Here is a 16,463-nt window from a genome sequence, read left to right on the forward strand (position 1 = left end):
ACATTTACAGACACCATTATAATGTCTTTTTGAGGCAAATTGGTAACTATTTGTTGCGGTCCAACTAAATATTTCTCAACATTTTCACATCTCTCACCAAGCTTCCTCAGTTTGAGTGAAACATGTGCTAATGAGGAGCAGTTGTCTGGCTGTAGAGTAGGGTACAGATGCAAACATGCTTGGTTTAGGGAGGTTTTGTAAGTCCCACTCTGATTTGTTTTCTAGTAACCTTTCTAAGAACACATTTAAGAAAATTCTGCCTGTTTGTTCTTTAGTACACCGATCTCCCCAACTCCCCTGCACACCACCACTACCCTCTGCTTGACCTATATTTCACTATCACAGTATGACCCTAACTTTGTAACTTGCCTTCGTGTGTGTGTGTGTGTGTGTTTGTGTGTCTGTGTGCATGTATGATTTGCTAGGAAAATCCCATCTGGCCATAGTTCAGAGGGTCAACAATGAGGGTGAGGGAGACCCTTTCTACGAAGTTCTGGGTATTGTCACCTTGGAGGATATTATCGAAGAAATCATCAAGTCAGAGATCCTGGACGAGACAGACTTGTACAGTAGGTTCCCCTCTTAAAGTTCCTAGCACTTTCATTCTAGACACCTTCCGATCCTAGTGTGAGACAGCCATGCAGCATATTCTGAATGTACGCTAATACACTTTGTTCACTTACAGGTTGCAATATACAATGTAAAATATATCACAGCACAAATATGATTTGATCCTGAAATATGCACAGTTCTGATTTCATTCATTCAATAGTTGGTAAAGCTGTTCCTTTTAATAATCGTCATCATCTCACAAGTAACTCACATAATGCTGATATATTCTTTTCAAAAGTCTCCTTAACATTTTAGGTAGTTGTATCACTAGCTTTCCCAAATCATGCCTAAAAAAGCAACAATTTTGTCTCATCAGACCAAAGAAAAGTCTTCATTTGGGCAAATTCTAAACAGGATTTCATGTGAGTTCTGGGTCTTTCTCATCCAGCTTTGACTGGTAAAGAACCTGTGCAGCAACATAGTTGTATGTACAATCTCATGCATCTGGGCCATTGACGCTCTTGACTCTCTCAGAATGGTTGTAGGCACATTGAAGGTCTCCCTCACCAGTCTTCTTCTTCTTCTCAGTTTGTGAAGATGGCCAGCTCTTTGGAGATTTCAAAGAGCTGACATACTCCTGACTGTAACTACTCATTTAACAGAAGTCTGTCAGATCCCTACTTGTAGCTATCTCCTCTTCTCAACTTGTCAATGATCTTTCTTCCAAGTTGCTTGGAGTGTTCATGTTGCAATTGCAGCAAGAATACTAATAAAGCAGGGACAACATAAACATAATAGATAAGTGCACTATGATGGCAATATGACTCGAGTAAACAACACCAACATTTTATATGTTCCATTGAAAATATAGAACATTACACGCAGCGCTCAAAAATCTATCAAAATGTTTTAGTACGACTTTGGTAAGCTATGAAGGATTGTCGGGGCATGAAACATACAAGTATTATTAGGGTGTGTATAAGGTAACAGATATTATCTGCCGTTTTGTTTCGCAATATTATGCAAAAGCAACTTTTCTTACCTTCTGGTACCTGCTGATCTGTATTTGGAATCTGCATAAATCCTGAAAAATTGCGCGCATCCGCCTTTGTAGTCTGTGCCGATGCCGTAGTCGATAAGCTTCTTCTTTTTCTCTATCTTCTTGTTATGGGACATTCATCCTCTACTATTGCCATTTCTAATATAAAGTAGTGTAAATTTATTACTTATATCTGTCAGTAAACTCGCCATGAAAGCGCTAAAACATACCGGTGTAGTGAGTTTACATTATTCACCCAAGGAACTTTAGTTATTAGAGTTCCGGTCAGACGGTTTTTCATGGGACACATTTCCGGTGTGGGTGTTTCCGGATGAGGAGATGCTGCTCCGTTATTTATTTACGTAAAGTCAGAAAGTCATTAAAACAGTTAGCTCCATCTTTTGACCTTTCTTCCACTCCCGTCCTTGCACGCTACACCGCTACAACAAAGATGACGGGGATAAGACGCTGCCGAAGGTGAGCCACGTAAATAAGACCGCCCACAAAACGGCGCATCCTGAAGCGACTGTCAGAAAGCGGCTTGAAGATGATCTGTAAAAAATCATCTATGCAACATTTTGACCAAAGAACCACCATTACATGTTATGTAGACCACAAGGAAGTGTTTTACATTTAGAAAAAAATAATAATAATATGACTCCTTTAATGCGCCCTATAATTCGGTGCGCCTAATATATGAAAAACGATTTTTTTTAAAAATCGGCAGTGCGTTTTATAATCCGATGCGCCCTATGGTCCGGAAAATATGGTAAATAAAATTACATGTCTCTTATGAAGCCAAAACAATATTTAATGTTTCTTATAGAGGAAGTATATTGTATGTCTATGTATTTTCTTTAATATCATAAATAAATCTTGGTTGAAATATTTCAGTGTGTATATAAGTATTTTTTGAGCACATTCAAAAATACCGGGATAATAATAATGTGACACTTATAGTCAGAATAACCATAATAAGAAACCTTCAGATATATACCAAGTGTATAAAATCATTAAAACATCCTCATCCCACTCCATCTTTTTCTGTGCACCATTAGGAAAGAAACAATCAATTTATTTTTGTAATCTATTTACAAATGTGGATGGTAAATGTAATGTTGTTACTGTCCATTGTCTTTTTATGTCTTGTTGTCATGTTTACATTGGAAGCACCTTGTGGAGTAGCACCACTAATGTCTTTGTTTGTAAGATAGACAATGACAATACCGGCTTCTATTCAATTACATTATATTCTAAGACGTCAGCTGTTACACAAATTAGGCCAGGGGTGTCAAACTTATTTTAGCTGAGGGGCGGCATGGAGGAAAATCTGTGCACACGCGGGCCGGACTATTAAAATCATGGCATTAAAACAAAAAATATAGACACATTTAGATTGTTTTTTTGTCTTACTTTGGCCAAAAATAGAACAAACACATTCTGAAAATATTATAACTAAAATATAGAAAAAAATACCGGCAGCGGTAAAGTTTAGCTCCATGAAGGAAAGAAGAAAGTGAATGAATGTTTATAACTGAATACATTTACATATGCATAAAAATGTGTTTTCTTTTGTATGATTTATTTTAATGAATTAAGTAACGTTTATGACAACCTTTTTCCAAAACACAATATAGAATGTGAAATATAACAGGATAATACATACATTTATCCTTTGATTTCAAAACGGTTACAAAAAAGTGGGACCCCAATTTTATGACTTGATTTTTGAAAATTCCTCGCGCCAACACTGATGGAGTATTGGTGCGTGCAAAACAGCAGCAGGCGGCTGTGGCCTGTGGGCTGGTTCTAATACTAATCAAATATCATCCCGGGGGCCACAGATAATTGATTCCGGCCCGCGGGCCTTGACTTTGACATTGTTTATTGTTTATTGTTTATTGTTTATTGTTTATTGTTTATTGAGGATCCCCATTAGCCGACGCACAAACGCCAGGCTAGTCTTCCTGGGGTCCTTTTCAAAAGTTCAAAGTCAAATAATAATACACAGATCCAGTTACAAATAAAAGAAAAGAAAAAGAAAATTCTCAAAATAATAAAAAAATAAAAGTACACAGATATTGTTACAGAACATACACAAATCCAGTTACCACTAAAAGAAAAGAAAAAGAAAATTCTCTAAATAATAAAACAATAACAGTACACAGATCTACAGAACATATGGAGATCCAGTTACAATAAAAGAAAGAAAAAAGGGAAAGAGAAAAAAAAAGTTCTCAAACTGATAACATGAAAGATTAACTCTTAAGTGACTTTACATGTTTCTTAAATGCTTTTTTTTTTTTTACTGGGAATAGTCCTAATATTTAAATGAAGAGTATTCCATTATGAAATGCCTCTGTATACAACAGTGCTTTTCATTGAATTAGTTCTTGGTCGTGGTAATGCAAGTAGACCTTGAGTCGAAGCTCTGCTACTGTAGTGGTGAACATCAGCTTTATGACCAATCTGCTTGAAAAGAGCTGTAGGGCACTTGTTATGAATAATGTTTCGAATAAATAACAATATACTGCTGGATAATCTATGAATAACCTTCAGCCATCCAAGACAAGAATGCATACGGTCCACACTCGATCTATAAGAAGAATCAAGAGTAAGTCTAGCTGCCCTATTTTGAGCTGTTTGTAATTTTGTAAACTCAACCTTGGGTGCAGAAGCCCAAATAACTGAACGATAATCCAGATGACACAACACCACCGGTCTACGAATTGCAGGTGTTACATACATACCGTAATTTCCGGACTATAAGCTGCACCTGACTATAAGCCGCACCAGCTAAATTTAGGGGAAAATACAGATTGCTCCATATATAAGCCGCACCCGATTATAAGCCGCAGGGTTTTGATGTGTAATTACCGTAGTATATAGGGGTTCCTGCTACCACGGAGGGGATTGTCGGGACAGAGATGACTGTTTGGGAACGCAAAGCGTCCCATTTATTAACTATAAATCTTTCAATCATTCAATCAAACTTTCACATCTTTGACATGGCGAACAGCATTCGTGAAGAGTACAAATAATACAACGGTGCAAAGTAATACAAAGTGCTCGCCTGTACGTTATCAAAATAACCAGCCTACCGGTATATGAAAAGTCAGTCTTTAATCATTGTGTCATCGTCTTCCTCCTGCGTACTAAAACCACCGAAATCCTCTTCGTCGGTGTCGGAGAACAACAGGCCGTAAATAAGCCGCACCCTTGTATAAGCCGCAGGGACCAGAACGAGGGGAAAAAGTAGCGGCTTATAGTCCGGAAATTACGGTAGCACATTTCCTAACAGCAGCAATACTTCTAACCATCTAAGCCACAATTTGATTGATATATTCGGACCACGAAAGTGTATCACTAAGTGTAACTACCAAAAGTCTTACTTTATCCTCTTGTTTGATTGATTGTCCTGAAATCTGTAAATTAAGTATAGGATTTTTTTCCCCCAGACTATGTCGTGAACCATAGATAATACTTTTTGTTTTTAAAATGTATTACTTTTAACCCACTCAGTAACAGCATCTAAGTGCTTTGAGAGGACAGACTGAAGATGCAGAATGATATGACATGGCTGATTTAGGCCGACACACACCGTGTTCGTGCACGTTTATTTGTTGGTCCAATACATATGGCTAGAAGTAATGCTAAGAATGTAGGAAGCTAACAGCGTAGCCCCCTATAGCTCTTGTTTGGTTCTGAGAAAGACGGCACAGCTATGTTCCTGGAAAAGCAATAAAGTTTGGGTAACTCAAGTTTAGTCACCCCGTGACCTCTGTGGGTGGAATGGCGTGGACTGACTTCCTCGATACGAGCGCGTGTCCTCTGATCACTCTCTCACTTTCTGTCTGCAGCCGACAACAAGACGAAGAAGAAAATCACCCATCGAGAAAGGAAGCAGGATTTCTCGGCCTTCAAGCCTTCCGACAATGAAATGAAGGTTAAAATATCACCTCAGCTTCTGCTGGCTACCCTGCGTTTCCTAGCAACAGGCAAGTGGGCCGCGTTGCTGCTTGACTTCCCCCAATGTGCCCTAAGCCCCTCGGTGCAAGAGAGTTTGTGCGCGTGTATGTGTACGTGCGGTGTGTGCGCCCGTATGTGCTCGGAGTTCTGGTGCAAACGGGTGCAGAGCCGGGTGAGTAGAGGTGTGTAGAAGGGGTGTAAGTGGTTGTGTGAGGGAATGAGTTGTGTGAGGACTGACAACCAGCGTGTTGGCATGCATGCTTGTGTGTGTTTGTAAAGAGGTGGGAGGCCTCTCGGGAGCGCAGCACGGCAGAGTTTTGCAGACCATACAGAAAAATCCAAACGCAAAGTGGGGGGGGGGGAAAAAACGCAGGTATCTACGAGCTGGCGACAGAAAGTCAGATGTTGTGTCAGCTCACAGCTTTAAAAACACCACCATGTTTTCTTACTCTCATTCCTCCGTGACATCACTTCCAGCATTTTTTGGCCTAGGTTGGTTTCCCACACAAGTCGACATGCTTGGTATAAAATTTGAACTATTTCACCCGCTTTTCGTTGGGTAAACAAGCAACGGAATAGTCCAGCACTACTCGTGTTCCTCACTGCAGATGGGATTTGCTTTAGAACTTTGACCTAGCAGCTAAGCATTGGTTAAGTTCCTCAAAAGGCTATTAGGAAGGTTAGTTCCTGGCCGTGTAGCCAGGTGACGACCACAAATCTGCTGCTAAGGTGACGTAGCTGGTCCCAATGCATCATTTCTAGGATGTTGGCTTTGATAGCTTTGGTTTACTCAGCTTGATACCAGTGACGTAACGATATCCAAATCTCACGATACGATATGGTCACGGAATTAATGCCACGGTACAATATTATTGTGATTTTGTGATACCAAAATATTGGTATCGGAACAACACTAGTTTGAATAATGCTGTTTCTCAGAAAAGTTAACTGACAGTTTAAAGGCCTACTGAAAGCCACTACTACCGACCACGCAGTCTGATAGTTTATATATCAATGATGAAATCTTAGCATTGCAACACATGCCAATACGGCCGGGTTAACTTATAAAGTGTAATTTTAAATTTCCCGGGAAACTTCCGGTTGAAAACGTCTAGGTATGATGACGTATGCGCGTGACGTCAATGGTTGAAGCGGAAGTATTCGGACAAATTGTATCACAATACAAACAGCTCTGTTTTCATCGCAAAATTCCACAGTATTCTGGACATCTGTGTTGGTGTATCTTTTGCAATTTGTTTAATGAACAATGAAGACTGCAAGGAAGAAAGTTGTAGGTGGGATCGGTGTATTAGCGGCGGCTGCAGCAACACAACCAGGGGGACTTTGAGTTGGATAGCAGACGCGCTATCCGACGCTAGCCGCCGACCGCATCGATGATCGGGTGAAGTCCTTCGTCGCGCCGTCGATCGCTGGAACGCAGGTGAGCACGGGTGTTGATGAGCAGATGAGGGCTGGCGTAGGTGGCGAGCTAATGTTTTTAGCATAGCTCTGTCGAGGTCCCGTAGCTAAGTTGGCTTCAATGGCGTCGTTAGCAACAGCATTGCTAGGCTTCGCCAGGCGGTACAGCATTAACCGTGTGGTTACAGGTCCAGAGTTTGATAGTATTGTTGATCTTCTGTCTATCCTTCCAGTCAGGGGCTTATTTCTTTTGTTTCCATCTGCATTTAAGCACGATGCTATCACGTTAGCTCCGTAGCTAAAGTGCTTCGCCGATGTATTGTCGTGGAGATAAAAGTCACTGTGAATGTCCATTTTGCGTTCTCGACTCTCATTTTCAAGAGGATATAGTATCCGAGGTGGTTTAAAATACAAATCCGTGATCCACAATAGAAAAAGGAGAAAGTGTGGAATCCAATGAGCCCTTGTACCTAAGTTACGGTCAAAGCGAAAAAAGATACGTCCTGCACTGCACTCTAGTCCTTCACTCTTACGTTCCTCATCCACAAATCTTTCATCCTCGCTCAAATTAATTGGGTAATCGTGGCTTTCTCTGTCCGAATCGCTCTCGCTGCTGGTGTAAACAATGTGCAAATGTGAGGAGCCCTTCAACCTGTGACGTCACGATACTTCCGGTACAGGCAAGGCTTTTTTTATCAGCGACCAAAAGTTGCGAACTTTATCGTCGATGTTCTCTACTAAATCCTTTTAGCAAAAATATGGCAATATCGCGAAATGATCAAGTATGACACATAGAATGGATCTGCTATCCCCGTTTAAATAAAAAAATTTCATTTCAGTAGGCCTTTAACTTTTAATAATGCAATTACCTCACAAATTGATGTCTAGCCTGGCTGGCTTCAAATATATTTTCTGCGTGTTAGTAATGTAGTTTCTCATACATTACTCTTGTTCCCTGCGGTGTGCAGGGTCCGCTTTCCCTCCATACGGTGTGACGTGACCGGCTTGGAGACGAAAGTGGCCCGCTTTGCTTTGCAGTACGCAGACTTTATTACCTTCGCAGTAAGAGGTTATATTTTCACCAGTATTTGTTTGTCTGTTTTTTAGCAACACAACTCAAAATGTTACGAACAGATTTTGATAAAAATTTTTGGAAATAGCCTAGAAAAATTCCTCTTATTTACTACTGAAGTGTATTTCTGGTCTTGCCACCTTCTCCCGGGAAGAAGGGCGACACGGCAGTGCGGCCGGATCAAGAGAGACGTCGGAGACAAACAAAAAGTTGCTTTATTACAAGTGAGCGTCATTAAACAGGTCTGCAGTACCCGTAGGAGCCTAGGTCAAAAAATTGAAGGACTCCTAACCTGGAGAGGCCGGACCACAGTCTTATATCCCTTCGTCCTCCGTCTGGGTATGTGTTAATTCAGAAGAACACAACCTGACCATGTAAGGAGATGTTAATGTGAAAGTGTCTGAAAAACAACTCATTTAAGTCATAAGTTAAATGTAGGCTTTGAGCTAGACAGGTAGTCTTTTCTCAAGGATAGGACTATCACTTTTGCAAACCGAAGTCCCAATTAGAGCCTCTTTTCCTACGAGAAGTGATCCAATCCACCTGCGAATATCAAACTAAGGGGCCTTATCTTATTATGTGCTCATATACCACTATTTAATTAAAATTGGTGGTTTGCCTTCTCCAAGTTGGATATAAATCTTCACCATAAGCAAAACATGATGTGAGTTGATTAATTCACTTCATTACAAACACACTTCTCTGGCATTCTTCCCCTTTTTACAGCGTCACACCCCTGAACCTTGACAGTCCCGCACTGCGTCGAGTATTATGGGAGATGTAGTTTATTTTGTAGAACCGGCCAACGCAAACGCGCCAGAGAAAAACTACACTCACCAAGTTTTTCTTTGATACCGTCACACGTCATGGCATTATTGTGAGGATTTTAAAAACTGCAACCCCGCGGCATCTGCAATACGTTACATCCTTAATCGATACTACTCGGACTTTGTGTACTTGGATGGACTGAAGAGTGTTAGTTAGGGCAGGGGTACGTGTCCAAGGAAGGCTTATACCAGGGCTCCTAAATAGGCGGCCAGCGAGCCACATCCAGAGCCTGTAGAGACACTCTTCCATCGTTCTAAAAACGTAGTAATGTTTTTTTATAGTCCTGTGTTAAAATTTAAAAAAATTAAAAGTCGGCAAACATGTAAAAATAGAGAAAAAAATGAAATGTTGATATTAATGCAGCACAGATAAATCTATTAAATCGATTAAAAAAAGCTTTGATTTATATATTCTATATAATTTAATGAGTGTAACTAATAAAATGTGATAAAATCCAGACCGCTTGGAGTGCCCGGAACTTGAAATATGGTTTGTGGTGTTGTTGTGTGCGTGTCCTGATCTGTGTGGCAGCAAACAGTGGAGAGTTTTTATTTTCATTATTAATTTTCGTTCATGCACGCATGTTAAATGTGCAATTTCGCTGATGATGTGGATTTATTAGGAAAAAAAGAATGAAGGAATGAAAAATACTTCTTTATTTCAACTATTTCCCCCAAAATGTGCATTGATATAGAATAAATGTGACACTCACTGTTGACAATGAACCTCTCCACCTAACTCAACACTTTTTTTGTTTGTTGTTTTTATTCAGTGACACTTCTCTGTATGTTTGTGATTTTTATTTTTGTTGTAACTTTTTTTTCCCCTTTTAGTCAGTTAGTGTGATTCTCTATCTGCTTGTGGTGAAGAGGAAGGCAGTACATTGCTACCCACTGTGACTGAAATGTAGGACGGGGGGTGGGATGGGGTGTTATTATTTTACTTTTATTATTAAAAAAATGTTTTTTTTAATTTTTTTATTTTTTTTTCCCGGTGGGGGACAAAACAAAAAAAATGGTCTGTTTTCTTAGTACCTGTATTGTGATTTCCCTATCAAATGAATAAATAAATATTATTTAAAAAAATATATATTATAAAAAAAAATTTGCATTGAGGCTGTAAAGCATGTTTCATCCGATTAATCGAACAAACGGATCCATAGATTACTATTATAATTAGTTTATAGTTACAGATGATATGATACAATATCCCAGTTATTGCGACCAATAGTATTATGGTTATTATTTTCTAAGTATTATTACATGTCCTCAAAAAGTACTCATACACACTGAAATCTATTATAACCAAGTTTCATTCAAAAATAAATAAACAACTCACTCGATGTGCACAGTTGAATAGCTGCTTAGAAAGCAATATTTTTATACAAGTTTAGTGGAATATTGTTTATAATAGGAAACGACTTGTCTTGTATTGATGTTAGAATTTAAGCTCGCTAGCTACTTCTTCAGGAAATTAGCAGTTTCAGAGTTTTTCGTAGCAGTCAATCATGGTTTTACGATGATTTAAATGTGAAATGGTAATACAAACCGTGGGGAATTCATGATACTGTACCAGTAATCATTACATGGCTCCACATATACTGTGCCACAATGTACCCTACTCCCCTCTCAGATGCTCATCGTGGTCATTGTGCTGTCATTCTCACAGCCTCCTTGTCTGTCTCCGTAGAAGTCGACCTGTTCGCTCCGCCGCAAATGTCTGAAAAGATTCTGCTGCGCTTGCTGAAGCATCCCAATGTCATCCAGGAGCTGAAATACGATGACAAGAACAAGCGGGCGTCTGACCACTACCTCTTCCACAGGAACAGGCCTGTGGACTATTTCATCCTCATTCTGCAGGTTAGTAGGAACATTCTGACTCCCGGGCTTGTCTTTTTGAAATGAAAGATCATGTACATCAGGTCTGACGTACACTATATTGCCAAAAGTATTTGGCCACCCATCCAAACGATCAGAATCAGGTGACCTAATCACTTGGCCTGGCCACAGGTGTATAAAATCAAGCACTTAGGCATGGAGACTGTTTCTACAAACATTTGTGAAAGAATGGGCCGACCTCAAGAGCTCAGTGATTTCCAGCGTGGAACTGTCATAGGATGCCACCTGTGCAACAAATCCAGTCGTGAAATTTCCTCGCTCCTAGATATTCCAAAGTCAACTGTCGGCTTTATTATAAGGAAATGGAAGAGTTGGAGAACAACAGCAACTCAGCCACCAAGTGGTAGGCCACGTAAACTGACAGTGTGGGGTCAGCGGATGCAACATGACTGTGCACAAAGCAAGGTTCATAAAGACATGGATGACAGAGTCTGGTGTGGATGAACTTGACTGGCCTGTACAGAGTCCTGACCTGAACCCGATAGAACGCCTTTGGGATGAATTAGAACGGAGACTGAGAGCCAGGCCTTCTCGACCAACATCAGTCTGTGACCTCACCACTGCGCTTTTGGAAGAATGGTCGAAAATTCCTATAAACACACTCCGCAACCTTGTGGACAGCCTTCCCAGAAGAGTTGAAGCTGTAATAGCTGCAGAAGGTGAACCCACATCATATTGAACCCTATGGGTTAGGAATGGGATGGCATTTAAGATTAAGATTAGTTTATTTCAAAGGGGACAATGCAAAAAACTTCAAGTTCATATGTGAGTCAAGGCATGTGACCAAATACTTTTGGCAATGTAGTGTATTCGTGTGGTTCCTTATTTTCTGTATATGTGTCCTGCCCAACGCTCTTATTTTGGTTCCATTTCCTGTCTCTCTCCCTGAGTTGCTGTTTCCCCACACCTGTCCCTGTCGTGGTTGCCAATCAGGCTTCCATTAATGCCTGCCTCGCCCTCCAGTCAGGGCTGAAAGATTGTCTATTTTGAGTATTGTCAATACTTCTGTGCTTCTTGCTGCACAACTTGCGCTATAATTAAAAAGGCTCTTCCCTGCATGCTGCTACCTGTCTCCTGCATATTAGAGTAGATCATAATATATTTTGTATTATCATAATATGTGAGTGACTCTGCTGCAGATGGAGGTTTTTAAAGCTGCTCGATGTCACCAGCTCAAAAACCAAACCATGCAAGAATACCACCAAAAGCAAGCATGTCTTATCAATAGTGGTTTAGTGCAACATATTCAAAAAATAAAAGTCTGCATTAGAGATGTTTCAATCAGAAATGTATGCTGCTTAATCCGATACCAATCATCCATGAGTGGGATCGGTCGATACCAGTGCTAATTCTGATCACATGTATTAACTGTAAATTGTTCAATTTATTTATGCTGATGTATGCTATTTACAGTTTAACAATATCAACACAATATTTAAACTAGTTCTTTATTATATTTTATTGCATAACAATAACTAAACAAAATAAAAAACTACTATTTACCACTTATTTAAATTCCTTGGATTTTGGCCTCAAAGTCCCCCTGTGTCCATTTAATTATTCCTTATTCTTAATTCTTATTTATTATTGAGTTTGTAAACGTCAATACAAAAATGTATACATTTTGAGAAAATAAAAATATCTAAGGCCTCTAATATCGATCATATACTGATACTACCCTTGGTTTTGACATTCGACACCAACAATTTTTTGGATTTATCTGCCATCCTCTTACTTGTCATGTACTGACTATGACACACCAACAGTTGTTATATCATTCTCTCCCTAGGCTATTATTAATATACTTGTTAATTTCCTGTTATCAGCTGCTTACTTTCTGCTGTAACGTGGGTCTATCTATGCTTCTTAAAGTTTACTTTGCACTTATTTCTTGGTGCTAAGCTTAGCAGTTAGCTTAACTATTAACATGCCAGCTCCTGGCTTGCTCTCAGTGTGTAACATGTTTAGCCTCGTCCTCCAGTGATAATTAAACTTGATCATTAGACTTAAGATACTAAGAAATGCAGTTTATATTGAGGTGATTAGTATAAGTTTAGGGGAGAGGCTCCACACTGTGTATGGAGACACATAATTAGCTGCTATCTGCTTGCCAGGTGGGGGATTACAAATAAATACAGTGTCAGCCAGAGAGATCAGCATCAAACAGCATTATTGGCAATGGCGATCACAGACTTTTTCTCAAAAATTGGCCGATGCTGATCCTGACAATCCCTAGGCTGTATTTGTCATAATTAAAAGGGAAACTTTGTAAAAATGATCATTCGGTCTGAACAAGATGACTGGCTTTCAGGTTGTCAATTTACGTCGCGTGTGAGTGTACACAAAAGTATCAGCCAGAAATCATCAGATAAAAGGTGATACTTCAGATGTAAGAACTGTATTTAAACTGTAGAAGCCAGTAATGGGAAGATTGTTTGTTTTCGGAGAGCTCACAGTCACTGCTCCTCTGCTCTGGCCACTTCACTGACAAATGTTACGTATCAAAAGCACATTTCGATGCGAGACTCTCCAATATTCATCTAATTTCATCCCGATAGATTCAGGAGGAGCAGTGTGGTTTTTGCTTTGGTCGTGGAACTGTGGACCAGCTCTACACTCTCAGCATAGTCCTTGAGAGTCCATGGGAGTTTGCCCAACCAATTTACATGTGCTTTGTGGACTTGGAGAAGGCATTCAACCGTGACTCTCGGGAAGTCCTGTGGGAGAGAGATTATGGGGTATTGGACCATCTGATTGTGGCAGTCCTCTCCCTGTATGATCGGTGTCAGAGCTCGGTCTGCATTGCCGGCAGAAGTTGGGACCCATTTCCGGTATTGGTTGGACTCCACCAGGGCAGCCCTTTGTCACGGGTTCTTTCGTAACTTTTATGGACAGCATTTCCAGATTTAGTGAGGTCGTTGAGGGGATCCGGTTTGATGGCTACAGGATTAGGTCTCTGCTTTTTGCAGATGATGTGGTCCTGGTGGCCTGATGTGGTCCTGGTGGCATCTGTTCAGGATCTCCAGCTCTCACTGGATCGGTTTTCAGCTGAGTGTGAAGCGACTGGGATGAGAATCAGCACCTCCATGTCTGAGTCCATGATTCTGCTCCTCCACATCGAGAGGAGCCAGATGAGGTGATTCGAATATCTGGTCAGGATGCTCCTCGGACACCTCCTTGGGGAGGTGTTTAGGGCATGTCTGACCAATAGGAGGCCACAGGGAAAACCTAGGACACATTGGGGGGCTGCACTCTTCCGAGGACCCAACCCATGTGGTCAACAAAGTGTGGGTCCTGGTGAGAGTCCTCCAGCAGCGGCTGGAGTGATATGAATTGGGACGGTCTAACCTGGACACTTCATGGTTACAGCAGTTGTCCCCGTCCTTAGATTTGCTGCTCAGTCGCACGAGGTTGAATAATGACACACTTAAGATAAGAATGTCGGAACACTTTTTTTGTGTTCTTTTGGTCCCTCACCTTGTTTTAGAGGAGAGCAACTAAGCTCTATCCATCAGATTTTTTGTGCGGTTAGAGCCGGCCAAACAGAGGATATGGTTGTGATGGAGATGTGTCACGTGTTGACAAACATTCTAAAGCTGTTATTCCTAATTATTAGTTAATGTTGGATTTTTTTGTATGTGTGTGAATGCTTGTTGTAGTGGGACATGTACCTTTAAAAACACAAATAGCAGTTATTTTTTTGATATGTGATTCACAATTGATGTACTTTTCTAATCTTGCATTATAGCCAGTAAGAGTAAATATGACTATATTGGGTGGCATAATATTATTATCATCATATAATTATTTGCAATGGAGGCAGAGGAAGTTAATCACAACGACTACAGTTTCAGCACATGAGTCTATTACTTCGTACAGGTTATAAAAAATACTGTTTAAAAAAAATAAAAATAAAAATAAAAAAGCTGAACACAGGATCACAATAATCAATAATAAATTTACCGTATTTTTCGGAGTATAAGTCGCACCTGCCGAAAATGCATAATAAAGAAGGAAAAAAACATATATAAGTTGCACTGCGGTATAAGTCGCATTTTTGGGGAAATGTATTTGATAAAATCGAACACCAAGAATAGACATTTGAAAGACAATTTAAAATAAATAAAGAATAGTGAACAACAGGCTGAATAAGTGTATGTTATATGACGCATAAATAACCAACTGAGAACGTGCCTGGTATGTTAACGTAACATATTATGGTAAGAGTCATTCAAATAACTATAATATATAGAACATGCTGCAATCTGTCACTCCTAATCGCTAAATCCGATTAAATCTTATACGTCTAGTCTCTTACGTGAATGAGCTAAATAATATTATTTGATATTTTACGGTAATGTGTTAAAAATTTCACACATAAGTTGCTCCTGAGTATAAGTCGCACTATGAAAAAAACTGCGACTTCTAGTCCAGAAAATACGGTAATCATTTTCAAATAACATGCATATGAAAGCAAAAAACATTGATGCACACATTTACAATACTTCACAATTCCGGCCACACATTAATAGAACATAATTAAGTTAACTTCTTGCAGTTAAAAAAAGGTAAATTAAAAAAAAGGTATAAGGCTTTAATTCCAAACTTTGAAGAAAAAAGCTCTGGGCACGGAGCCTATGGGATGTCAGTATATCACTACTGACATCCCAGCTCGACATGTCTGCTTTTAGCTGTTTTCAATGAATAAATAAGGCTATACTTACATTTTAAAGTTACTCTTTCCGCTCTGAAAAGCGCCGCCATGTTGAAAATAATTTTCAGTGTTGCATGCACAAAGGATCTTGGGATATGAAAGGACGCGAAGTGCCATCGTCTGCTGGGGTGGGGGGAGCATGGCCCGAGACGGGAGCAGACCCAACTAAGCAACCAAGAGAGCCGACTCCACCCTCGGCCGCCCACTAACTCTAGGCCAGTGTCCAGTCCACATGGATGAGCGAGGATACGTCTAAGGCAGTGGTTCTTAACCTTGTTGGAGGTACCGAACCCCACCAGTTGCATATGCGCATTCACCGAACCCTTCTTTAGTGAAAAATAAAATGTTTTTTTTTTAATTCAAGACAAAGTTATATGTTTTTGGTAACACTTTAGTATGGGGAACATATTCTAAGTAACAAAGACTTAATTTAGAGTTATTTGGTTAGGGTTCGGGTTAGAGCAGGGGTGTCAAACTTACGGCCCGAGGGCCGGATCAGGCCCGCGAACAGGTTTTATCCGGCCCACGGGATGAGTTTGCTATGTATAAAAATGAACCTGAAATTTTTTTAATGAAAGAAACCGCTGTTCTAAATGTGTCCAGTGGATGTCGCAATAGCAACTATTTGTATATTTGTAGATGATGCTAAATATGTACAAAATAAACCACATGATGTTAGTACATCAGTCGAGGAAAATTATTAAACTTATTGAAAATAACATATTGTAATTTGATTTGGATATAATTTTTTTAATCCTGATAGATTGAAAATGAACACCAACACTAACATGATTTATTCAGAAAATATATTGATTGATTGATTGAAACTTTTATTAGTAGATTGCACAGTACAGTACATATTCCGTACAATTGACCACTAAATGGTAACACCCGAATACGTTTTTCAACTTGTTTAAGTCGGGGTCCACGTAAATCAATTCATGGTAAACGACAAATAAATAACGACAAATA

General features: G+C 39.7%; 1 protein-coding gene across 2 annotated transcripts in view; it reads left to right on the forward strand.

Annotated features, from left to right (window-relative positions):
* cnnm2b (cyclin and CBS domain divalent metal cation transport mediator 2b) overlaps positions 1-16,463 on the forward strand; it is a 186,895-nt gene that overhangs the window by 153,110 nt on the left and 17,322 nt on the right. Inside the window, exons 2-4 of one of the 2 annotated variants that reach the window (XM_062033165.1) lie at positions 426-569; positions 5,452-5,589; positions 10,569-10,738. In XM_062033165.1, coding sequence (XP_061889149.1) covers positions 426-569; positions 5,452-5,589; positions 10,569-10,738 — 452 coding nt within the window. The remainder of the gene's footprint in view (positions 1-425; positions 570-5,451; positions 5,590-10,568; positions 10,739-16,463) is intronic. The other variant, XM_062033166.1, reaches the window with a different exon arrangement.

The sequence above is a fragment of the Entelurus aequoreus genome, linkage group LG22 (assembly GCF_033978785.1).
Source record: "Entelurus aequoreus isolate RoL-2023_Sb linkage group LG22, RoL_Eaeq_v1.1, whole genome shotgun sequence".
Lineage (NCBI taxonomy): Eukaryota > Metazoa > Chordata > Actinopteri > Syngnathiformes > Syngnathidae > Entelurus > Entelurus aequoreus.